At 58.6% G+C, this 23,987-nt stretch overlaps 1 protein-coding gene and 7 non-coding genes across 8 annotated transcripts; 1 reads left to right on the top strand and 7 right to left on the bottom strand.

Moving 5' to 3' along the window:
• Positions 1 to 1,786: 1,786 nt before the first annotated feature.
• On the bottom strand, positions 1,787 to 1,858 carry TRNAW-CCA. Its single transcript has one exon. It is a non-coding gene; the product is annotated as a tRNA-Trp (tRNA).
• A 412-nt stretch (positions 1,859 to 2,270) lies between these two features.
• Positions 2,271 to 2,342, top strand: TRNAG-UCC. The gene has a single exon. It is a non-coding gene; the product is annotated as a tRNA-Gly (tRNA).
• A 262-nt stretch (positions 2,343 to 2,604) lies between these two features.
• On the bottom strand, positions 2,605 to 2,676 carry TRNAD-GUC. Its single transcript has one exon. It is a non-coding gene; the product is annotated as a tRNA-Asp (tRNA).
• Positions 2,677 to 3,134: 458 nt separating this feature from the next.
• Positions 3,135 to 3,206, bottom strand: TRNAP-CGG. Its single transcript has one exon. It is a non-coding gene; the product is annotated as a tRNA-Pro (tRNA).
• A 3,171-nt stretch (positions 3,207 to 6,377) lies between these two features.
• On the bottom strand, positions 6,378 to 6,451 carry TRNAT-AGU. The gene has a single exon. It is a non-coding gene; the product is annotated as a tRNA-Thr (tRNA).
• A 301-nt stretch (positions 6,452 to 6,752) lies between these two features.
• On the bottom strand, positions 6,753 to 6,834 carry TRNAS-AGA. Its single transcript has one exon. It is a non-coding gene; the product is annotated as a tRNA-Ser (tRNA).
• Positions 6,835 to 7,222: 388 nt separating this feature from the next.
• Positions 7,223 to 7,296, bottom strand: TRNAI-AAU. Its single transcript has one exon. It is a non-coding gene; the product is annotated as a tRNA-Ile (tRNA).
• Positions 7,297 to 7,920: 624 nt separating this feature from the next.
• On the bottom strand, positions 7,921 to 22,784 carry CTC1 (CST telomere replication complex component 1). Its single transcript, XM_039231484.1, has 23 exons — positions 22,718 to 22,784; positions 20,237 to 20,400; positions 18,668 to 18,905; positions 18,310 to 18,518; positions 17,833 to 17,977; positions 14,777 to 15,061; positions 14,548 to 14,676; positions 13,806 to 14,038; positions 13,492 to 13,669; positions 13,210 to 13,410; positions 12,629 to 12,755; positions 11,934 to 12,048; positions 11,471 to 11,798; positions 11,293 to 11,382; positions 10,857 to 11,050; positions 10,438 to 10,526; positions 10,176 to 10,350; positions 9,930 to 10,007; positions 9,372 to 9,516; positions 9,213 to 9,277; positions 8,789 to 8,954; positions 8,526 to 8,655; positions 7,921 to 8,380 (listed from the first exon to the last, which is right to left on the bottom strand). The coding sequence occupies exons 1-23, from the start codon at positions 22,748 to 22,750 to the stop codon at positions 8,241 to 8,243; spliced, it is 3,657 nt and encodes a 1,218-aa protein (XP_039087415.1). The 5' UTR covers positions 22,751 to 22,784; the 3' UTR covers positions 7,921 to 8,240.
• Between the last annotated feature and the right edge of the window lie 1,203 nt (positions 22,785 to 23,987).

Genomic DNA, 23,987 nt, shown 5'->3' with positions numbered 1-23,987 from the left:
TGCGTTTCCGGGCTTGAGCTTCATGTGAGTGCTCCTGCCTGTCCAGGTCTGCGGTTCCATGCAGGGAGTCAGTGGTTTGTTTTACAGCTTCCTTTTCTGATACACGGTTAGCGCTGAGGCTCTGGCTTCCCTCCCTGTCCCCAGTCAGGATCCCTGGTTCCTCTTAGGACTTTAACACCTTGCTGCTGCTGCCCATCCAAAGCTCCAAGCGCTGCAGATCTGTACCATCAGCCGCGTTCAAGGCTTTGCACTTGGGACTCCTGAATTGTTCATTGTAAGCCTCGCTATGGTCTTTTAGTTCCCCATATTTTATATGTTATCCATCAGTGCTATGTATCTGGAGGAAAAGGGGGTCAGAGTGGGAACTCACTTGCTGTTTCGGCCAAAAATCCAGGTTTTTCTGAACCCTAGGATGTTTGGTGGACCCTAGGTTGGTATATGACAGACCTCAGCTTCCGTGATAGGGAGCGTGGCAAAGGGGAGGGCGCGTCTGAAAGACAGACAAGGCTCAGCTCTAGTGGACTGTTACTATGTGAAACTGTAGCCTCCAGGTGTGGACGGGATCTTTGGAATTTTCAAGAGAAGCTAGGAATCTAGATTTCCATGTGAAATTGACTGAGCCGTCCATGTTGGCAAATCAGTCACCAAACATGTCTGCGGACTGGACTTAGTCTATAAAGTAGAAATATCCCATCCGTCATCCCAGGGCCCTTCGGGACCATCAACCACACTCCGCAATCACCTTTCCCTTCCCCTTGGGGCTGCTAACCTTGCCTGCTCACCCCGCAGGTGGGCTCTTGGGGGACACCATGCAGGAGAAAGCCCGTGGGCTTGGGTATTACGGCTCTGCCTCTGAGCCCACCACGTGCATTGTGCCGCCTGGCAAACAGTTCACTCTTGCTGAGTGGCAGCGCTATGTTGGGCATAGTTACGCGGCTTTGCAGGCAGCCTGTCAGGATGAATTGAGGAAAGGTCGCTGGTGCTTGGGACCGTGGTGGCACACAGCAAGCCCTCATTATGGCAGCCATCATTATGACTAATGCATCACCTGGCCCCAGGGGATGAGAGCAAGATCTTCTTTATGAATTAAATGCAGTGGCTGCGGTGGGTGGAAAGCCGGACAGTGGCCAGGGAGCAGAGCGGAAGGGGCCGGGGAAGCACAGCGCACAGCCTGCGCAGGGGTCTGCCCTCTGAGTGGTGCAGAGCCGGCCTCGCCCAGGTCTGGTGCTTTCAAACAAACGCACTGTTAAGGAAAGAGAGGTCCAGGAAGAAAGTTCCTGCTGGGAAAGACAAGGCCGAAAGAGTGGCTGGCCTGTACTTCTTTTTCTTTTCTTTTCTTCCCCATAAGACCAGAGGCAGCAAAAATGCAGGTGGCTCTAAGCTTTCAGTGACCATTGAGAAGTCTGGAGACCATCTCTTCAATTCATTAATTGTTACTTATAATAACTATCAATTCTTACTACATCCTTTCTTATAAAGACTCTGTATTGTTCCAGGTACATTTTCTCAACAAGAACGCGGAGCTGCCCAGGAGCAATTTGTGTTGGGACACCTAAGATACCGGAGATGAAAGGTGTCCCTGCTGGAAAGCTGCACTGTTAGTTCCGACACTGGTATTTTAGGAGAAAACCCCATACACTTTGGGAAAAGCTAAATCACAGAAACACTGAGATTTGTATTTTTCTCATAAAGAAACAAATGTGCTGGGGTTTTTTTTTTTCCCCCTCCCTTTGTTTCCCCGAAAAATACCAACGCCTAGATAGGCATGGAAAATTGCAGGCTTTCGTGACCCCGACGTGATTTGAACACGCAACCTTCTGATCTGGAGTCAGACGCGCTACCGTTGCGCCACGAGGCCTCCCCGAGCCCGCGGCGGCACGGATCCCGTGAACAGAGCTATCGTCAGCGACAAGGGGCGGAGCCACGGGCTCAGGGCCGCCCCCGGACCCCTCGGAATCCGACCTCCGACTGCGGGTCCATGTGCGCGCTTGGCGTACGGCTGGTCCCCAACCTTGCGACACGTGGGGTTCGCCCAACGCAGAAGCGACCCGCGCGTTTGGGACTTATGACTGGGGACGACAAAGCCATCGAGGTGTCGCCGCAGTCCTGCCCCCCCCCCCCAAGGGCAAACCTTAGATGTAACCGCGGCGCACCTGCCGCCGCGTCGCGGCTCCGCGGTCGGTCCTGCGCTCGGCTCCGCGGGGCTCCGCTCCGGCCGCGCGCCGCGCACGGCGCCAAGTGCTAGCGTCGGGAGCCCCCTTCCGCAGCGGGCGTTGGTGGTATAGTGGTGAGCATAGCTGCCTTCCAAGCAGTTGACCCGGGTTCGATTCCCGGCCAACGCAGCGACCCTAGTTTTGAAACTTTTCTCCGCCCCCGATGCCTCCCACTCCCCGAGCGGGGGTCTGCCGGGACCCCGCTGCACGACCCACAGCCAGCATAGACGGCTGCGCGCCGGGCTTTTGGAACGTGAAGCCGGAGAGTGAAGACCGCCTTTTACCTTCTTCCTTCCCTCTCCAAAAAAGAGTCTCCATCCCACAACCCAGGACGGTTGCTTGGCTGCAAGTGGGATTTATCAATGCGAAGAAGGAAAAGGGCAGCGCGCTTCTCCCCGTCGGGGAATCGAACCCCGGTCTCCCGCGTGACAGGCGGGGATACTCACCACTATACTAACGAGGAAGGAGCTGGAAGGGGCGCTCCGCCGCTCGGGGATCTGGCGCCCGGCGCGCGCTGGGCCGGGACCTGGCTCCCTCGCGCCGCTGGGACCAGCCAGCCGGAGCTCCTGCGCCCGCTCCGGACGGCGACCGAGCGCCTGGAGCCCGCGAGGCCGCGGAGACCCGGCTTCCCCCGGGCTGCGCCCCCACTCGGGTCCCCTGCGGGTCACGCACAGCCCCAGCAGCCGCGCAGGAAGGAGCGGGCTGGCCCAGGTGCGCACGTGGCCGCGCCGTGCCGGCCCCGCTGTGCCCCGCGCGCTCCCTGCGGCCGCCCGCTGTGCCCTTAGGACAAAAGGGATCCGGGCGCGCCTGCTGCAGGCTCTCCGCCGGCTCGGCGGGGTCGCAGGTCCGTCGGTGCGCGGGCCGCCTTTCCAAGGGTCACCAGCCCCCGGAGACATCCGCCTTCGCGCCAAAACTGAGGCCGGGCTCGTCCGGGATTTGAACCCGGGACCTCTCGCACCCGAAGCGAGAATCATACCCCTAGACCAACGAGCCGACGTGCAAGCGTGCTCGCGGACGCCTTTAGAGGTCGTACCCGATTCACTGCGGTCCTGGGGCCACGACTCACGCGCCCGTGGTCCTGGCGCGCGCGCAGGGACCACCCTCCCCTTAGCTGCGGACTCCGGAGCCGGGTGCGGGAACCAACGGCTCCAGCCTGCGAACGTCGACTCCTCCCAGGAAATAACGTCGGGGAAGTAGGAGGGAGTGGTCTCGGCCCCCCCCACCCCCGCCGCCGCGCAGCCCTCCAGGACTACCTTGAGCGCCCCAGCTCCCGCTTCCCTGTGGTCGCTGTCTCGGTGCCACTCCGTAACCTCGGGGCTCAACCGTTGCCACCTGCGCCCGCCGTCCTCGGACCCGGGCCTCTGGCGTAGAGCTTTAAAGATAGGCGGGGGAGTTGCCTGGTGGGGGACATGAATGAACCCCGAGATCCCTAGGTGAACACCGGCTCCTCTATCCGTCCCTGCACCTGTCCATCCTCCTGAAGTGACGAGCAGGCCAGGTGCCCAGACAAGGGAATAATTCCCGGAGCCAAGAAGACCCACGAAGGAGGAGCCATTGAGATGAATGGCCAGCGGGGCGGGGAAGGGGACAGGCTTTTCAGCCTGCGTGGTTGGGGGCGAGGGGACAGTTCCGGCGCCCAGGACCGCCCCCGCCGTCCAGCCCTACCCGCGCCGCTTACCCTCCCGTCTACCCTCCGCTGTCCACTTACCTCCTAGGATGGCCGAGGAGGTGACCCCTCTACCCGCCATCTAAGACCCCCAGAAAGTAAGGGGCTCCGAGGCGAACGGCAGCAGGAGTGTGGTCCGAGGCCAGCACACGGCCTTGGGGCCTCCTCGCAGGGTCTGCCATGCTGTCCCCTCGCAGGTCTCTGAGCTCTCAGTACACTCCCCCTGCTCTCGCCTGGGGGGCGCCTGGGGTCCCGCAGGAGCTGGTGGGGTCACCTGCGCGCCACCTGCTCCGGGAGTTCTTCCGGCGGGGATCTGGTAGCATCTCTGGGCCGAACCACAGTCCTGTGATTGGGGGGCCGGGCCCTTCCTGACGCCCAGCCCACAGGCACTTCGGTGGGGAGGCCCCAGCGAAGGGTTCCCCGCTTTTTCTCTTTTTCCGGTGTCTCTGCCCAGGCGACGGCGAAGGGCAGCAGAGAGCAGCCTGTCCTGTCTTGTCCCCGTGCCGGGCCTTTTCAAGTGGATGCCGCGCTCAGGCCTGGGCTTCGGGCATCTCCCTCCCCTTTACCCTTTTGCAATTTCTCTCTCTCGCTCCTCTTGGGTGGCCACTGTCCCCCAAGTCTCTAGCTCCCGCTCTCTCACCTGGTCTCCGGCACAGACTCTGCACAGAGGTGGAGCCCTGCAGCCCTCATAGACCGCGATCGCTTTCCCTGGAGAAACGCGTACAACGTCAGAGAGTTCAGCCCCACCCAGGGACCCCCTCTTGTAGGATCCAAGAACCAAGGTATAAACGGATCATGTTTCATTTGTCGGATTTTAGATTTTAACAGGAGCCAAAGCTTTGCACGGAAAGATGGAGTTCTAAGCTGTAACTTCCGGCAGTCACAGTTGCTTGACAAAGATTGGGTGGGAAAGAGTGAAAAAAATATCCTCGGTGAATTCGAGGTGTTCGCACCTGTGCGCCCACCCGCCTCCCCCGCTGCCCCCAGCGCTTCCCTAAAACGCTCAAGACCCCCGGCTTCATCCTGAATGTCTGCCTCTTTTCAGACTCCACATCTGACCAATTACTGAGTTGGGTTTTTTTTGTTTTTGTGTTTGTTTTTTTAAATCTTAAACATGCCTGGCATTCAATCCCTCCTTCCCATCTCTCTACAACTGCTCTGGTGCCGGCCTCGGGCATTTCTATGACCACCTGTCTCCACCCTCGCACCCCCGACACACACACACACACACACACACACACACACACACACTGATCCCTCGTGTCATTCTTTTATGTAGGGTCTATCTAGCATATTATCTAATTTAATTTTTAAAACAATTTCGGAAACAAGGGCCGATATACAGTGCCCATTGTCTGAGAGAACGTATGGCAAATTTCCACTTGGTCTTCAAGACTTAGCTCCCCTCCTCCAGAAAGCCCCCCACCCCCATCACTCTCTACTCTCAGGCGCCACAAGTCGCCCCCTCTCCATGTTGTCCCGGCCCCCTGTCCCTGCCCTGAGCGCACTGGGTTGCGATTTCCTCTTCCTTCTCAGGAGCCCTTGGAGGAAACGGGCTGTGCCTTCAGGCACAGAGGACCGTCGCGTTTTGGCACTAACCTCTCCTGGTGGTGCGGCGTCAGGACCTGTCCTCTCAAGATAGCAGTTCCTTCAAGACCATACTTCTGCTCAGACACTTTACAATGGTTCGGCAGCCAAAGGATTGTATCACTGCATCCAGATCTTTCTGCGTGTCTTCCAGGACGGCTTAGGCCCTGCCAACTGCCTGTAGATCCTCCTTCCTGCCTCCTGCATCCACAGCCTTTGGAGGTCGGCTTCGGGCTCCAGAAGTGAGCCCCCCCCCCTCCTGGCTTCCGCTCTTGACCTTTTGGAGACACTTCCCCCCCACATACCCGAGAACGAGCGCTCATCTGCTCCCACTGCCCACTGTCATGGTCCCAGCCTGTCCGCACCCTCTTGGAGGAAAGCGGATAGCATGGCTTCTCTGCAAGCTCCTAACCCGACTGCCGGTTAGTATAGACTGATGCAGGCAACTGTAGGTAAAAGAGCAGCATATGGGAGATGCACACCCCCCAAATTCTTTTTAGTGAAAAAGGCATTTAAATATATATATATATATATATACACACATATATAATTTAGGGGCCCCAACCCCCCCAAACTACAATGAAGAACCACCCCAAACAAGGCTGCTCAGGCGCCCGGGGGCGTCCTGCGGTGGAGACTGGGCGGGGGGCTTCTCTCGCGGGGCTCGAGCCTGACCCACCCCCACAGCCGGTGCCTCAGCGGCTGGGCGAAGGAAGACTTGGGCCGGGTCGCAGGGGCGAGCTTTCGGGGGTCGTCTCCCGGGAGTGGCAGCTCGTTTCCGCAGGAAATCTAGGCGCTCAGAGGCCGGAACTGGGACCCTTGCTCCCCTGGTGTAAAAACTTCGGGTAAACCCATCAGGGGAGATGGATTTAGCAACAAAACGTCAGAGTCCTCCCCGAGAGCTGAAATAAAGGCACCGCTGGGATTCGAACCCAGGATCTCCTGTTTACTAGACAGGCGCTTTAACCAACTAAGCCACGGCGCCAAAGACACCCGGGCGCCTTCCGAGGCTACTCTACAGGAAGAGAGCGCTCGGAGCGCGGCCCCGGCGCCTGCAGACTTTTCCAAAACGAGTTTCCGCAGAGCGGCGGGATCCGGCATCACCCCCACCCCACCTCGGGATTCCCCACAGTGTCGAAAGGAATAAAGCAAAGTTCCGACCCCCAGGCAGGAGTGCTGGCTTGGAGAACCCGCAGGAGTGTAGGATCCCCGGCCCCCGTATTTCTGAGGAATCTGACCTTGGACCCGGAGGGACGCGGCCAGAACGTCGGAGAAGAAAAAGCGTACGTAGTCGGCAGGATTCGAACCTGCGCGGGGAGACCCCAATGGATTTCTAGTCCATCGCCTTAACCACTCGGCCACGACTACACCGTCGGGAGCCGGCCCGCGTGCTAGCCTTTCTCAGTGCTCGAGCCTTGTGGACGCGCCCCGAGCGGCCTACCGGTGCGGCGCCAGGAGAGCGCGCGCGCCGGCCCCGCGGGGGACTTGGGGCCGCCGCGCCCCAGCCGCCCCGCCTCCCTGGGCTCCTCCGCCGGGATCTGACCCGGTCCTCCACCGCCTCCCGGGGAGGGCTCCCTCCGCCCCGACCCGGGGGCCTCCCTCCCGAGCCGTGTGCTAGCGATTTGTTTCGAGAGGCGGTGGGTCCCATGTCGTCTGCAAGCCACAGTCTATCGGTTCGGCGCAGACACTTGTGGGTTACGGTAAACAGCAGGTGTACTGGGCGGGGCGAGGGGGTTGGAAAAATAAAAAGCCTACGTGGCCCGTACGGGGATCGAACCCGCGACCTTGGCGTTATTAGCACCACGCTCTAACCAACTGAGCTAACCGGCCATCTGCGTCGGAACCGCCCCTCAAGTCTCTACATATGCATCACTAGGGTATAGGTGAGCCCGCAAGGCCACAACCCGAAGGTTCTCCAAACGCAAACTGGAAGAGGCCCCTGACAGGTGACTCCACCGTAGCTCTCCATGGAGAGAGTGAACAGCTCCCACGAAAGAACTAGAACACCAAATGCAGCATCGCCCACAAAGAACTGCTCCTGCCAACTCCTGAAGCCTGACTTCAGAATTCCCGTGAGTCTGAAGGCTTTGACCGCGGATCTATGTATCTGCCTTAGGCCTGGCCCAGGAGAAGCCCTCAGCCCTCACGGGGGCTCCCTCAGGAGCCCCTGCTAGTGCTTGGCACCCCCCTCCCCCATACCCATCATGTTCTCCCCAGCCCTCCAAGCAGGCGCACTTGACCTCTCCCTGGACCCAACCTTGCTGCTGAGACCACCACAGCCATGTTGTCTACCCTGTCCTCCACGCCCCAGTTTCTTCCCTGTAAGGCCCGACTTCTGGCAGCTGTGTGGGACCAGAAGCTCTTCTCCAAACCGATCTGGCCCTGGCAGCCAACAGCCCCAACGGCGGGAGGGCCGCCTGGCGGGCAGGCCTGGGGCCCCGAGATGAGCAAGAGTGAGGAACATCACCAGAGCTTTATTGCAGGCCAAGGGCCTGTCACAAATGGCCCCCCAAAGGCAGAGCCCAGGGGCGCAGGGCCGCCTCCACCCCCACCAGAGAGGACACCTCAACACCACCAGGATCTGCCCATTTCAACAACTTCAAGGCAGGCAGGCAGGCACCGGAACAGGAAACTGCACAAGAGTAGCCGTTGGTGAATTCAGGCCCCGGGGTCCTGGTGCGATCACAGAGCAGGTAAGGGGGCACGGGGGGTGGGGGGGGGGCACGGGCGGGGTGGGGGGCCTCGGGGACTTTCCAGCCCCCCTGCAGTCGTCGTTAGCAGGACAAAGAAAAGGCTCCCAGGGAGCTGGGGTGCTTGGGCTCCTGGATGGAAAGGCAGGACAGCTGGATCCTGGGGTTCACACGAGTCAGGACGGTCTGCTCCCCACACGGGAACCGCTGCAGCCGAGGAGGTTCTGCGGTGCGAAGAGCGGAAGTGTGCGTCCTAGGCGTGCGGTCCGGTCCGTAGTCCCCACCCAGCCACCCACCGGCCTCCTCCCCAGTTCTGGAAGCGCCTCTTCCTCCCGGGACCCATCTGCCCGCATCCCCCTCCTCCCTTACCCGCCGCAGTGATGACGACGGAGGATTTCCTCTCAAGCTCAAAAGCAAGCACGATGGGGCGGAGGACAGAGAAGCTGGTGCAGAGCGTCCGCAGGAAGAGGACCAACGGCTCATCAATCTTGGCTGAGGACTAGAAAGGCACGCTCGGGGTTAATCAGGATTCAAGTTGTTACGTTTTTCCCCCCAGAACTCAAATTCTTGAACCTCCTACCGAGCCCTTGGGAATCTGGGGGTCGGGCCCCCACCTCCCAGCCTCGTCTCACCTCCACGTGGGCTCCGGGCCCTTTGAACTGCAAGGCCACCTTGCCCGGCCCTCGGACACACTCCAGGAGGGAGGTCCACTCCCGAGGGCAGAGCCCCAGCGCCGCTGCCACATGATGGTTCCTACAGGTGACCAGAGCCTCGGCAGTGCCGTCCTCCACCAGGAGCCTGGGGGAAGGAGGGGCCGGGGAGAAGCAAGAACACCACGGCCCCCCCCGGTGTCCGGGGACCCCGACCGCCTCCTGCCCCCCCGCCCCCGTCCCCCCGCCTCACTCCAGTCTTAACTCATTTTACCTTCGTTCACTCGTCCCAAATACTTATTAAGGATTCCCACCAGCCAGGAACTGTGCTAACGGGGCGGCACACAGGCGAAGTCACGCAGAAGGGGAATAAATGGCGCGACGGGTGCCCACCCTGTGCGCTCACCTGATGCTGGCCTGGCTTATAGACGTCTCCGTGGGGCAGGTGGCGCCCTGCCGAGTACACCTCCCCTGCGGCGAGGAGAGCAGTTGGATGAACCCTCCGGCCCCGTCACAGCCGCCCCCACAGCCACCCCGCGCCGGCTGGGCCCGGCCCCGCCCGTACCTGGGGGCAGAGACTGGTACAGTGAGCGCAGACCCACAGGAGCTGAAGGCTGAAGACGGACACGACGTGACAAGAGGCGGTGGCCCGGAACGGGGCCCGGCGCCCCTGCAGCAGCTCAGCCAGGAAGATGCTGGGCAGGGGTGCACTGAAGACGGGGAGGGAGAAGTCACGGAACGGCCCACAGGGGTGAAGCGAGTGAGGTCTAGGACTGCGCAGGGACAGGGACAGCGGTGGCCTCTGTACTCTCCGAGAAGCCCCACGGCCCATCTTGCATCCCGACCCCTGACCGTAGATTATTGCTCAGGTTTGACCCAAGAGGTCAGCCAAGGAAGAGCGACATTTTAGGCTGAAAAGCCTGCACAAGCTTCAAAAACAGACTCTTTCTGGCTAAGGTAGGAAGTATTAGGCGATTTTACTTGGGGCGGAGGAAACCGTTCTGGCTCCACATGCCTCACCAGGGCTGCAGACCAGTGAGGGCAAAGCTCCCAAAGCCGGGGCCACGTGGAGGCAGCGGACACAAGGCCCGGAGGTCTGGGGGGCAGGGCCCGGGGCACCCACCTGATGGCACTCTCCGGGGGGAAGCTCAGGACCTGCAGGTAAGTGGACGGCCGGAAACAACAGTAAACGTTGTGGGATCTACAAGCGGAGGAGGAAGAGTGACGAGGGAAAGAAGCCAGGTGAGGCCGTCGCGGGCACCCCACCGGAGGACAGGGCATGCGCGGCACACTAACAGCACATCGGTGTGACGGCCCGAGAGCCCCGTCGGCGGGGAGCGGGGGCAAAGCCGGCCGCGCAGATCTGCACCTGGAAATCTTTTTCTCCAGCTGCCCGAAGTAGACCCGGGCTCCCGGCAGGAGGCCCAGCGGCGGAGGCAAGTGCGGGTCCTTGATGTAGATGTCCAGGTGAGGGGGGAACGGGCAGTCGGCGGCCCGCACGGCCACGGTCAGCCTCACACACCCTCTGGAGGTCCGGGCGCTGCCTACAGAAGGTGGGGGTCAGTGGCATCTGCCAGGACCACAAAGTCCCCACCCCCCTATTTCCCACCCCCCAAAGGAGGTGTCATTACCGGGCCTCGTCCAGAAAGGGGCCAGGAACGGCTCACACAGTGTCCGTGACAAAACCTCGGCCGAGAAGGACACCAGGGAATTGGTGTGGCTGCAGGGTCACAGAAATACAGGGACAGCAGAGTAAGAGAGCAGAGCATCGGAAGAGATTCGAGGACAAGCCACTACTTGGACGAAAAAGGAAGGCCCTCGTCAATGTTCAGCTTTGCTCTTTTTAATCTTTTCTTTTTAATATTTCCTTTGATTGCTACAGCTTTTCCTTCATTGTGAGAAAGCTCACTCACGATCCCTTCACAACGACAACACGCTAGCGGGGGAACGAAACACCACTTCTGTCCTTCCCACGGACGCCGCTCCTCTGGGAGCTCAAGCGCTATGGAGAGCGCGGCACCAAACCCGAGTGCGGCCGGTGGACATTTACTCGCCACTGAGCAGCTCGGCCAGCGAGGACTCGGGCAGGGCCTTGGTGGCGTCTGGCGCGCTGGGGAGGTCCCGGCCGCTCTCGAGCTCCAGCGTCCACTCGTCCCGGACAGTGAGGCACGACGGGCAGCCAGCCAGCTCCAGAGGGCGCTGCACCGCGCAGGATGGCCCACCCTCCTCGAACAACAGTGGTGTCTGCCGGGGACAGGAAGACAGCTCGGTGAGCGCGGCCTGCTCCAGAGGGAGGCTCGCAAAATACTAGGACGAGGTCGCTTTCCTTCCGGAGCCCGGTGACGGAAGCGGTCCAGACTCAGACAGGCTTTCCGCCCTTGCTCCAGGAGACCCTGACAGTACCCCGGGCCTGCCGCTCGCCCCGGGCCCCAAGCCAAGAAAGTTTTCCGGGGAAGGGTGAAGGCAGCACGAGGTGGGGCACTCACGGGAGGGCCAGGAGCCACCAGTCGGTAGACGTGACCCGGGTGCAAGAACTCGAACCAGCGGATGGAGGAGCCACGGAAGATTAGGAGGACCTGGGAGGGGGGGAGGGAGGTGCCGGGGTCTCAGGCAGGAGCTGGCGGCACAGGACGCCGGGCCCCAGGTCCCCGCAGTCCGGGTTACCTTCTGATCCTTGCTTTCATCTCTGCTGGGCTCAGGTGGGCCCCATGCAGTCCCCTCCTTCCTCTGGGTGCCCCCAAGCCAGCTCCCCGACACGCAGAAGCTGAGGACGGGCTGGGGCACCTCCGGACTAGCTCCGGGGGGGACACAGAAATTCCTCTTCATCAGGGCCTCCTTGTGGAGCAGCAAGAACAGTCGGCTCTGTTCAGTGGGGGCGCCGTCTGGGAGGGCGGGCTCCGCCTGAGAAGGAGCGAGGGAGGCGGCCGAGAGAAGCAGGGGTCTCGGCACAGGCATGATGAGGGCGTCGGCCAGGAAGAACTGGATGTAGACCCTGGGGAGAAACGAGGAGAGGTTTCTGAGTGACGCCGGCATCGGGTGTCGCGGGCCCCAGCCGACCACCACCCCCACCAGGCCCTTCCCTCCCCTGCCTCCCCCTGGGGTACCGCCGCCACCCCGAGGAGCCAACCTGGCCTGCTGCTTCTGGACGAAACCCGTCATGCCCAGCTCCTTGTAGGAAGGGAAGGTGGTCCTGATGTTCCTCTCTATGATCAACTGGAACTTCTCTGTCCGCACCAAGCAGCCTAGAGAGAGAAAGTTTTGTCTGTTGGCAAGAGGAGAGAGCAGGGGCTGGGCAGTGAAGGAGACCACCCTGCAGGCCTCACCGCCCGGCCCAGGCCCGAGCTGCTCCCCTAACACACGGTGAGGGCCCAGGCCTGCCCCCCCTCCCGAGACAAACGCCATCTCCAGGGGAGAAACCGTCCCGGCCGTGTGTCCAATCCTGCCCCCGGCCACAAGTCCACTTTCTCACAAATCCCTACAAGGCCTGTTCCTCGGTCTAAGAAACTTTCCTTCACAGGAACCTTCCCTGTCCATAAATCTCAGCAAGTCCAAAGACGACGATTCATCTTCCGAGCTAAGAAGCAACATCTGCCGTGCACATCAGGAGCTATGGTTGGAGGGATGAACGCTAGGCGTTCCAGCTACAGAAACCCCTGCTCAGGTCCCTCCGCCGGTACTGGTGTCCCGGACCTGTCCCCAGCCTCGTGGACCAACACATGCCACATCACAGCTCGAGAACATCCCAGTGGATGCCTCCTCCCGACCCCGCTGTTCTGAGACCCTCCCTAGCCCCCACCCTGTCTCCCCTTCTGAACTGCAAACCTATGAGCCGGGAGTCACTGATGGGCTGAGAGTGCTTGGCCAGGATGAGGCACGGGAGGGAGCCGCTTCTGTCCCGAAGCTGCAGGCAGCCTTTGTGAGACGAAGCCGCCAGGAGCCCAATTAAAACCTGCAGGGAGACGAAAGACAAGGTGTCAGTGTTCATTAAACACTCAGCGTCCACTATAAGCCCGACGCCGGTAAACGTTAGCTACAAAGCAAACAGAAAAGACGCAGCTTCTGAGCTCAAAGAACTCGTATCGGGAGAGGTAGACAGATGTAAAACACACCCGCGGGCGTTCCCACGAACCGAGGTCGGCAGGGGACCACACGGGGCCTCACGGGACACGGAAGGAGGCTGGGCTTCTCTCCCGCACGGGCAGAAACAGGGACTCAGAGCAAGAGCGCTCTGCGAGCGCAGGCAGGGGAGGTGTTAGCCTGCCCAGCTGTCTGCCGCGGGGAGAAGCGAACAGGGCGGCTGACAAGGGACGGCGATCTGAGTACAAGGCCAGTGTGGCCACGGTGACGAGCAAAGGCTGTGACGGCGGCAGGGAGTCCCCGAGCCCCGCGGGCGCCCCACCTACCTGGGGCGGGTGGAAGGTGGAGGGCAGCAGAGAGAGGCCGGACCAGGACAGGCGCTGGTTGAGCTGGCTGCTGCTCAGGTGAGAGGCCTCCGGGAGGGGCAGCAGGGTCTTCGCGTCAAAGGAGGCCCAGGCCCGGCACCGGCCCTGGTCTTTCAGGGTGGCCAGGGTCGGGAAGGAGCAGGGCGTCTGCAGCCGCACGTACTGGCAGGGGGAGCGGGGCCGTCACACGGCGCGCCCCGTGTGCTCTGCCCGGCCGCCCGCCTGCCCCGCACACGCTCGTACCTTCTGCAGGGGGCAGTGGTGCGGGTCTTCGAGGATCTCCTTGTGGGCGTTGCGACGGCTGCTGCCCGGCGGGGCCAGGACGTCCAGGATGGGGGCCAGAAGCTGCAGCCCCGGGCTGGGGCTCCCGGGACAGGAGTGCTGCAGGAGCTGGTGCGGTCTCAGCACGTGGGGACACAGCCTGGGCCGGGGGAGAGGCGGTCACGTGCCCCGAAGGCGGGGGCGCCTCTTCCAGGCCCCGGCTCCCCTTGCCCAGGAGGCGTCCTCCCCCCCGGGCTCCCCCCCCGCCCCCTCCCAGGCCGGACCCCTGTCCTCACTTGGAGGCCAGCTCCTCCAGCGCCCTGGTGGCCCACAGGTACAGGGGGAGTCCTAGCTGGCGCTCCCACACCAGCTGCTCACACAGGGAGGCCCCCTGCGCCTGGTGGAACGACGGAGTCTCGGGCTTCTGGCAGGAGAAGCCCCGGAGCAGGACGGCGCCGTGGAGGCAGGGGGCCAGCACCGGCCTTCTCGTGCCCCCGCCCACTGACTGCAGCAGGTGCGCGTCCTGCAGCTGGAGGAAGGCACGACACGCGACGCAGCAGAGGTGAAGCCCTCAGCTGGGTGAGGCGGGCAGAGTCACCGCGGTCCCCCCTCTGGCCCGGGCTCCAGGGGAGACACGACTGCCCCCCACAGGCACCTCCCTCCAGCCCCGCTGCCCCACACGTCCCGCCACAAACCCTCCCCTCCCCCGAGCTCCACTCCGCTTTCCAGGGCCCGGGAGGCTGCTGGCGGGGGCCGGGCCGCCACTCAGCAGGCTGCCCGAGATCGTCCAGGCCCCACGGCGGACATTGGGCCCCAGCCTCGCCTCCTCCCGTGCGAAGGCCCTCCCTGACCCGAGCCGCAACTGTTCCTGGCACAAGTCTGCAATCCCCACCCTCCAACACGCACGCAGTCCTGTATTTTTGCTGCAGACGTTCCTACCCTGCTGCTGGCGCAAAGAAAAAAGGAAAAGAAAAAGGCCTAGCCATAAAGGCGGCGGGGGGGCTGCTGAGAGGGCCCCCCACCCGGCCCCGCACGTACCTCCAGGGAGACTCCCGGCCGCACCACCTTCCTGAGGCCGTGGAACTGCTGGTAAGCGAGGCAGAGCGCCAGCTGCCCGTCCACCTCGTACAGGCCGGCCGGCTGACTCAGCACGCCAGTGACCTTGCCCTGCCGACACGCCACAGGGTCCGGGGATCGCCATCTCCTTCCTCCTTGGAGACCCACCCTTCCTGCCCCCCAAGCTCCCGGACGTGTCCCTCACGCTCACCCTATAGGACAAGAGCGTAGAGTTCCGGCAAAGAGCTGCTTCCCTGTCCCCGTCCCCGGAGCTGCCGGGCGCGGGGAGCGGCGGGGGGTCAGCCTCCAAGAGGGGTCCGTCCAGCTCCAGCTCCAGCTCCCGCACACACTCCGGTCTCAGCGGCAGCAGACGGGAGGAGGGACTGGTGGTCCAAACGCGGTAACAGTGGCCGCGGATCCTGACGACTCGCAAGGCTGTCAGCACATAGGACCTACCAGGCCAGAGGGCTCGGTGCCACACCAGCTGGGCAGGGATCTGGCTCGTGCAGGGGCAGGCAACACGGTGCGTGAGTCGCTTCCCACGACACCGGCCCTCTGCCAGTCTCTCTCCATCACGACTTGACCTCCAAGACCCGCTCCTCGGGGGTTCCGCCCCTGCCTCTCCATCGGTGCTGGCTGCCAGCTAACGCTCAACCTTCGGGATCTCTCCCCTCTCAGGGGCGATGCTGCAGATTTCCCAATCCCTCCCCAAAGATACAAACCATCCCGCCAAAATACAGAAATACGCCATCCCGCAGTTACGGCCTTTGCATTTCCCCATCGCACCTCGTAACATAGAGACGACTTTCATTTACGTAACCAACACGGGCGCAGACATGCGCATTCAGTGCTGGGAGAGACGTTAAGGCAAATACAACAGATCGGTCCCTCTTCCCCAACATACTTCAACCACCGGGGATCAGACACAAACTCAAGTAACGATGCGGACCATACGTGATCGCGTGTCACAAACCACACACACTTCGCAAGGTTCTGGGGCAAGAAGAGAAGGTGAGGATGGGTTAGAACGATGAGGACGACCCAGCGACACAAGGTGGCCTCTGCCCAGGCGCCTGAGGGATGTCTCTGCCCTGTCAAGGCGGAGAGGAGACAGAAGGGGGATTCGAGCAGGAGGCAACAACATACAAATGTTCGGAACGCGGGGCGGGCAAGGCAGTGAGAAGATGGGCCACGCCGGAGAAGGATCGCTCCTGGGAGTCGCAGGACACAAGATGGAAGAGCCGAGAGGAGGGAGAAAACGCAGAAAGGACAGGCTGAAAACTTTATTTTGCAGGAAAATGAGGAACAACACAGTACGGAAAGAAACTAAACCTCGGAGAGCCAGGACGGGGGCAGTGTGGCTGCTGAGGCTTTGGCGGGGGGTGGGAGAGAAGAACGTTCCCAAGTGCAACAACCTTCTAGGGCCGAGAGAACACACGGCCCTTCGCAGGGGCTTCGGAGCACACTGCCGACTCGGACGCCCGAACCCCCAGTCTGCTGTGCTCCACTCCCAGACCCACCTCTACCCTGCAACCTGGGGAGGCCACCGAGCAGACCTTGGACGTCACACCTCGTCGCAAGGTACTGCTACGACCTCACTTACGCTTCCCGCGTGTGCAGACAAGTGGCGAAGGGGGTTTGACTACACGGATGGGCACTTCTGCTCCCCACTCGCTGCCCTCCGCTCGGGAGACTTCCTCCCACCTCGCTAGAAGCGCCAGTTCGCAGCCCCTCCGCCTTGGCTCAGACACCGCGCGTTTCCTTCCTCTGCGAGAGCACCAGGGTCTGAAGGCGGACCCCAAGCCCTGCCCTGCTTGCCGCCCTTCGCCCCGAGCCTACTAGGCACATCAGCACGGCTGGTCCCTCGACTCCTCTTCTAAGACAAAAGCCCCACTTGAGGAAGTCAGACCCACGCCGGCCCAGTGCCGAGCGGCCTCCTGTCCCCAGCTATCTAACAACGGCAGGTACCCTGAACCTCTTCTCCTCTTTTCAGAGTCCAGTCTTTCATTTCCAAGAGATGATCTCAGCTCCTCCATCCCAGAAGAGATTCCCTGGGTCATCTAGGGTGAGAGTATGTCTCCAACATGTCTCCTCCGCAGCCTATGAACACAGCAAGATCGCTCCTGCCCCGTTCAGGCCAACTCCGCCCTGAACGGCGTTTCCCGTGGTCTCCAGGGCACGGGAAACAGTCTAATGTAAGGAAAATATGGAAGCTCCGCCATAACCCAGGAGGAAAAACAAGCCCAGACACTTAGGTGGCCTCTAAGCGGTTCGGGTTCTAGACTTCGCAGGTTCCTTTAACACGCAAATAACTGCCACTCACACTCTTGACACACACGGACACAAGAATTCTGCCAGCGCCACATTTCAAAGCTGCCTTTCCTGATATGTGTGAGAGAGCCTTTTTAGCCTTCAACTGTTCTGAATCCTTTTGATTTTTTTTAACGTTTATTTATTTTTGAAACAGAGAGAGACAGTGTGAGCAGGGGAGGGGCAGAGAGAGAGGGAGACACGGAATCCGAAGCAGGCTCCAGGCTCTTAGCTGTCAGCACAGAGCCCGACGCGGGGCTCGAACCCACAAACTGGGAGATCATGACCTGAGCCGAAGTCAGACGCTCAACCAACTGAGCCACCCAGGCACCTGTTTCAAATGCTTTTGAAATGTTATTCAGATAATTATGTGAGTCGTAAGACAGTATCAAATTTTGACAACAGCGCACGTTGCAAAAACTTTATGAAGCGCACATACTTGGGGCGCCTGCGTGGCTAGGTCGGTTGAGCGTCCGACTCTTGATTCAGCTCAGGTCATGATCCCAGGATTGTGGGATCAAGCCCCATGTTGGGCTCTGTGCTGAGTATGGAACCTGCTTAAGATTCTTTTTCTCTCTCTCCCCCTCTGCCCTTCTTCCCCACTCATGCTCGGTCTCTTTCTTAAAAAAAACAGCGCACATACTCGATGTCTTACTGGTGGTAATTTGTATCATTTTCTCGGTCACCCTGCTGATGCTGGGAAGAAACAGTGACTCTGCAGGTCTGAAGGAGTCACATGCAGTACAGGAGTTGTCCACTCAAACGACCTGCACAGCAGGAAAGCCTGCCCCCGGCTTCCTGGGTGGAGGAATGGTGCTCCCTGGACTCCTCCTGCGACAGCTCTGTTCCAGAAAACCATGCCCCTCCCTGGCCTTCTTCCCTACTGTCCTGTCTCCCACAAAGAGCTCTGACAGCCCCGCGGCACCTCCCCAGCCCCGAACTGACGCCCGTCCTCACCTGCACGACCACAGACACGAGGCTGCCAGCTGGCGAGGACCCGCCAAGAGACAGGACTAAGTGAGCTTTCTTCTGACTCCTCACCAGAGCGCTCAAGCGGACCAGCTTCCCAGCCAGGTTTGGCTGCACGCCTCGGAGCTTGCCTCTGAAGAAGGAAGAAAGAAGACAGGGAAAAGTCCTCTTTCCTTCCTTTTTCCCTATAGATGCCTTCCCTTCCGCCGTAGGTAACCTTGTAGGAATTTACAATTTCTCTAGCCCAAAGCGGTCATTCATTCTAAAGACTCCCTTCAAGCTCTTCCCGACCTTAGATGAGGCAAACTTCCCTTGAAGACTCCCACTCTTGATACCCAGAGAGGCAACCCTTGCCCCCTGATGTCGAACATTCCACCCGTCCTGCTCCCAGAACCTTTCTCCCTGGCCTCCCTCCTCCCAGCTGCACGGCGCTCGGTCCTCTCCCGCCAGGGAAGGACTGTCTACCTGTGCCTGAGCAGGCGGGACGCGGTCTCTGGGTAGAGAACAGAGAGAGGGCTGAGGGAGCCGGGGCTGCCGGTCAAGGGGAGCACTGGCACTGGAGCACTCAAGAGCTCTAAGTGTCCTTCCCCTGAAGACCACCTGGGAGGGGGGAGGTAGCTCCAACTGGGGAACAGACAGAGGTGGCCCAGCCAAGACAGGTCCAGATCTATGAGCTAGAAAAGACCAAAAGCGCGGGTTAGCCAGGACCCCAGTGTCCCATCCACCTTCTCCACCTTTCTTCCCTTAGAGACATCATTGCCTCGCTCCCTAGACACCGTTCTTGTTAGGATCTGAAGCAACTGACCTTCACCTTCGTACTCACCTCACAGACCAGGACACCAGTGTTATCTTTCACATAGAGGTCTCCTTTCCTGCACTCTTGCTCCAAGTCCCCTGATAGGTCTGTCAGTGTCCCTAAGAGCAACAGCCGCTCCCGGGGTAGGGGACTCCCACTTGGTCCAGCCTCTTGGGCCCAAGCCTGGTAGGTACTACTGCTCCAGGACAGGTGGCTGCAGCATGGGAGGTTTTGGTGGGTCTTGAGGTCCTGTACGGACACAAAGCTGCAGACGGAAGGGAGCAGACGTCTTGCAAAGCCATATCCAAGCCTAGGAAATTATCCTTAACCCCGACAAATCCCCCAAGATCCCAAGGAAAGGTCAGTGGAAAATACCGACTAAGAGAGGAGTTTGATTCAAGGGCAAAAGCCCCAAGGGCTGGAATGCCTGGGTGGCTCAGTCAGTTGGGCTTTGGATTTTTTATTTCAGCTCAGGTCATGATCCTGGGGTTGTGGGATCGAGCCCTGAGTCAGGTTCCACGCGGAGTGTGGAGTGTGCTTAGGATTCTCTCTCCCTCCCTCTACTCCTCTCACCACCTGGCACACGAACGCTCTCTCACTCTCTCTCTCTCAAATTAAAAACAAGGGGCACTTGGGTGGTGAATTCCATATGACTTCGGCTCAGGACGTGACCTCTCGGTTCACAGGTTTGAGCCCCATGTTAGGCTCTGTGCTGACGGCTCAGAGCCTGGAGCCTGCTTCGGATTCTGTGTCTCCCTCTCTCTCTGACCCTCCCCTGCTCACGCTGTCTCTCTCTCTCTCAGAAATAAATAAAGCATTAAAAAAAAAAATCAAAAAAAAAAAAAAAGAAAGCAAACTGCAGAGGATACATAAGGTATGGTGCCATTTACATAAAGGCAAAAATATGCAAACCTTACAGCATATTGCTTAGCGACAGATGCACGTGCAATGAAAATATAAAGAGGGGCGCCTGGGTGGCTCAGCTGATTGAGCGTCTGACTTCAGCTCAGGTCATGATCTCACAGTTCATAGGTTCAAGCCCCACACTGGGCTCTGTGCTGACAGCTGGGAGCCAGCTTCAGATCCTCTGTCTCCCTCTCTGCCCCTACCCTGCACATGAGCTGACTCTCTCTCTAAAACAGATGTAAAAAAATATATATGCATATATAAATTCAGAAATAATACACTCCATATTTGAGATATCAGTTCCTTCTGTAAGAGAGTAATTGGGTTTCTTTTAACAGTATTTTCAGAGCCTTTAATATGTTAATAAGCCATGTGACTCTCTTAGAGAGGGTTGTCACATCATATTCAAGGTCTCTTAAACTCACTTAGCCACGGAACCCTTTCCTCATGGCGCTTTATTCACACTGCTTTCAACAGTTTAAGAAACAGAAGTGTTGTAAAAAACAAACACGATACACCTTCAGAAGACTTTGAACTCCAGTCTTAAACCCAACTATCTGCACTCGCTGACATCTTAATTCTCTGCATCTTAGTTTCCTAATACACAAATGAAAGAATATCAGCCTCTCCACCTAGGGAGTTCTTTTTCAGTCCCAGTTTATGTTCCTCCTGGAGCCCGCCTCCCCTTACCTGTAGCTGAGGGGCAGGGGAAAACCCTGGTTCTTTCCCTGGGACCCCCAGATGGTCTTCACACAGTCAATCACCAACTGAGTCAACTGGGCATCGGGCTCCGTGCCAGCTGGACACACAGTCTCTTGCACGAAGGTCCGGGCGGCCTCAAGCCAGGCTTGCTCCTGAGGAAAGTGAATCTAGTTAAAACGTCTTCCTAATCAACCTGCGCACCAACGAAATTTGGGGAATAGAGGAATGAAAAGAGAAATTAGGAGGACACGTAAATAGAGATGACAAGCCACAGAGTTGAGACATTAGAGGAAACCTTAGGTGTGACATCATCCAGCCACACTTCAGGCCTGACCTCTTTCTCTTGTGAGTACTGTGCCCAATGTGAGCACTGGAGCCACGCAGGTGACCTCGCCTCTCTAACAAACCCATACCAATCCTGACAGTGTGCAAATGGTATGCACTGCTCTATGACCCCCCACCCCCCACCGGCCTCGGCACCATCCCAGGTAGAATTCTGCTCCCTTCCTGGGGCTACCGCAGTACCCTGAACCTACTTTTTTTTTTTGACGTTCTATTTATTTTTGAGAGAGAAAGACATCATGAGCAGACGAAGGTCAGAGACAGAGGGAGACACAGAATCTGAAACAGGCTCCAGGTTCTGAGCTGGCTGTTAGCACAGAGCCCAACGCAGGGCTCGAACTGCAAGATCATGACCTGAGCTGAAGTCGGATGCCTAACTGCGCCACCCAGGTGCCCCTATGTGCATTTAAATTTAAATATACTTAATTACAAAAAATATATAAAAAAGACGCAAAATTAAAAGAACTTTTTAAATCTTTATTTATCTTTGAGAGAGAGCACAAGCACGGGAGGGGCAGAGAGAGAGGGAGACACAGAATCCGAAGCAGGCTCCAGGCTCTGAGCTATGAGCACAGAGCCGGACACAGGGCTCGAAGTCACAAACAGCCAGATCATGACGTGAGCCGACGTTGGATGCTTTAACAGACTGAGCTACCCAGGCGTCCCATAATCACCTAACTTTTATTAAAAATGTGAATTCATGGATCTCATCTGTTTAATCAGAATCTTGGCAGGAGCAGGGGATGCAGGAATCTTTATCGTAAAATAAGCTTCCCCAGGGGCACCTGAGTGGCTCAGTCAGTTAAGGGTCCGACTTTGGCTCAGGTCATGATCTCACAGTTGGTGGGTTCGGGCCCCGCGTCGGGCTCTGTGCTGACAGCTCAGAGCCTGGAGCTTGCTTCGGATTCCGTGTCTCCCTCTCTCTCTGACCTGCTCACGCTCTCTCTCTCTCTCTCTCAGAAATAAAACATTAAAAATTTTTTAAACAATAAAAAATAAAGAAAATAAAATAAGCTTCCCCAGATCAGTACTGATAAAGCCTGAAGTTTGAGAACACTATACACCTTCCCCTCAATGACCTCAGCCGGTGGAAGTCTTGACTAGCCATCCATAGATGCGAATTTAGCCGGGATCTATCTTGAGCTCTAGTGATATCCATCTGCCTACCCGATTCTCCACCTTCCTAACCTACACCTCCCTAAGCTACGGGCACCACACATCCCAGCACTGTTAAAAATAAATTTAAAAGTTAAAAAAAAAAAAAACCACTCCTCTTCCGAAGTCCACTAATAGGCAAGTAGCACCCTCAACCAAATAATTCCACCCTGAAACTCCAAGTACCCCCTTTAATGCCTTCCTTTCCCTACACAACACCCAAATCTTTCAGACTGACTCTACCTCCTTATTTATTTATTTATTTATTTTACCGTCTGGAACCTCAACATTGCTGCCATGGTCGGGGTCACCATCCTCTCTCACCGCTTTTCAACCATAGCCTTCTAACTGGTACTCCGCGCACTGCTACCTCAGGAAAGGGAAAACCCGAATCCCATCCAATCGCTCTTCTGCTTAAAACCCTTCACTGACTCCCGATTACCCTCCAGTGTAGGGTCGCTCCTCAGCCAAGACTTCTAAGACGGTCAGCTCTCACCCCTCCATCACCGCCCACAGGAACCTGAGTTTCTCAGAGATACCTGTTCGATCCCTTGCCTTTGAACATGTCTCTGCCTCCGCCGTGAACCCCCTTTCGGCGCTTTTCTGCCTGGCTAACCCCTACGTGCGCCTCGGGTCTCAGGCGTTTTTCTCGATCGCCGTTATCCCTTCGCACTGCAGCTGCGTCATGGGCTTTCCCCCAGGAACCCTCAGCCCCACCGAGCGCCCGAGTCCGCCCCCCGGCTTCGCCACCTGCTGGAAGCCCGGAGGGTGGGCGGAGGCGTGTCCAAGGCTCCCCGCTGGCGCCTCGGGAACGAACAAATACATTCGCAGAACGGGCGACGGTAGGGCCCCCCCGCCCGGGCGCGGCCGGCGAAGGCGGGGAGGCAAAGAAACGAGGTGGAGGGCGCAGGGGAAGGAGGAGGACCCGGGCACACGAGGAAAAAGGGACGAGGGGCGGAGAACGGCACTCACGGAGTCGGCAGCCGGAGCCGCGGCAGCCTCCATGATGCGCCCGAGGCTACGCCCAGGGACGGCCAGCGAACGGCTGCCGCGCGAGGGCTCACGGGCAGGGCGCTCCGTGACGTCATCGGTGGGCGCGGCCGCGGCTCCGGCTCCGGCTCCCGGGGTCTCTGCGCAGCCGCAGCGGCTCGGGGGCCCCCAAGCTCCGCTCGCCCGTGACTTCCTGTCTGGCATCCCCGGAACGGGTTTCGGCGCAGGTGCTCGGACGCCGCCCGCCTGGTTGGTCACTTCCTAAGCGTCTTTCCATCTCTCCCTGATCTTGCCAACCAGAGAGAGCTGTCTCCTTCTTAGTGCAGTCTGAGCACATCATTCATTCTTGTGCGATGGCCTTGACTCTCTGCTGTAATTGTTTCCCCAACTAGACTGTACCTATGCTGTAATTGTTTCCCCGCTATACCGTACCTAGAAGCTTTATCCCATTTATTCTGTTTCTCTGTGTATCCTGGTGCCTTGAATAGTGCTGGTTGCTAAATAAGAGCTGGGGGGCGTCTGTCTGGCTCAGTCGGAGAGGCAGAGACTTTTAAAAAGTTAATTTATTTTTGAGACAGAGAGAGCAGGGGAGGGGGAGAGAGTCACAGCAGGCTCTGAGCAGTCAGCACAGAGCCTGATGTGGGGTTCGAACTCATGAACCCAAAGATGGTGACCTGTGCCGCAATCCAGAGTCCCAGGCACCCCAGCATGTGATTCTTGATCTCTGGGTCCTGAATTCGAGCCCCACAGTGGGGGTAGAGATTACTTTTTAATTTTTTCAGAGAGAGAGGGAACCCCAAGCAGGCTCCATGCTGTCAGCACAGAGCCCAATGCGGGGCTCAAACTCACTAACTGTGAGATCATAACCTGTGCTGAAACCAAGAGTCAGATGCTTAACGGACAGAGCCATCCAGGCACTCCTGGGGTAGAGATTACTTAAGTAAATAAAACTTTAAACCATCTTACTTTAAAATATATATGTATATGAACTGGGTAAATATTTGTGGCTCAACTAATGAAAGCCTCTTCCTCTTTCTACTTCACTCAAGCAACCAATCATTCCATGGCTTAGTAGGCAGTGAGTGAACACCTATGCACCAGGCACAGATCCAGGCTCTGGGGATACAGCAGTGAACAAAGATAAGAATCCTGTAGACCATTAGAAATGGGTGCTCTTGAAAGAGAACATAGGGAATGCAGGAGGTAGTGGGTCCTTTTTATATGTAGAAGGACTTAACTGAAAAGGTGACTT

This window comes from Hyaena hyaena, unplaced genomic scaffold (assembly GCF_003009895.1).
Source record: "Hyaena hyaena isolate Hyena2069 unplaced genomic scaffold, ASM300989v1 scaffold_58, whole genome shotgun sequence".
Classification (NCBI taxonomy): Eukaryota; Metazoa; Chordata; class Mammalia; order Carnivora; family Hyaenidae; genus Hyaena; species Hyaena hyaena.
Note: the sequence above shows the minus strand (reverse complement) of the source record. Positions and strands in the feature narration are given on the sequence as shown.

Bases quoted from the DNA above. Each gene is read 5' to 3' on its own strand.
- CTC1 (XM_039231484.1), bottom strand. From the start codon at position 22,750: ATGGAGGCTGCCGCGGCTCCGGCTGCCGACTCC. The intron at 12,049-12,628 runs GTTTGCAGTTCA...TTCTCTCTCTAG, and splicing joins CAGTGACTCCCGGCTCATAG to GCTGCTTGGTGCGGACAGAG. The intron at 11,799-11,933 runs GTTGGCTCCTCG...GTTTCTCCCCAG, and splicing joins GTCCAGAAGCAGCAGGCCAG to GGTCTACATCCAGTTCTTCC.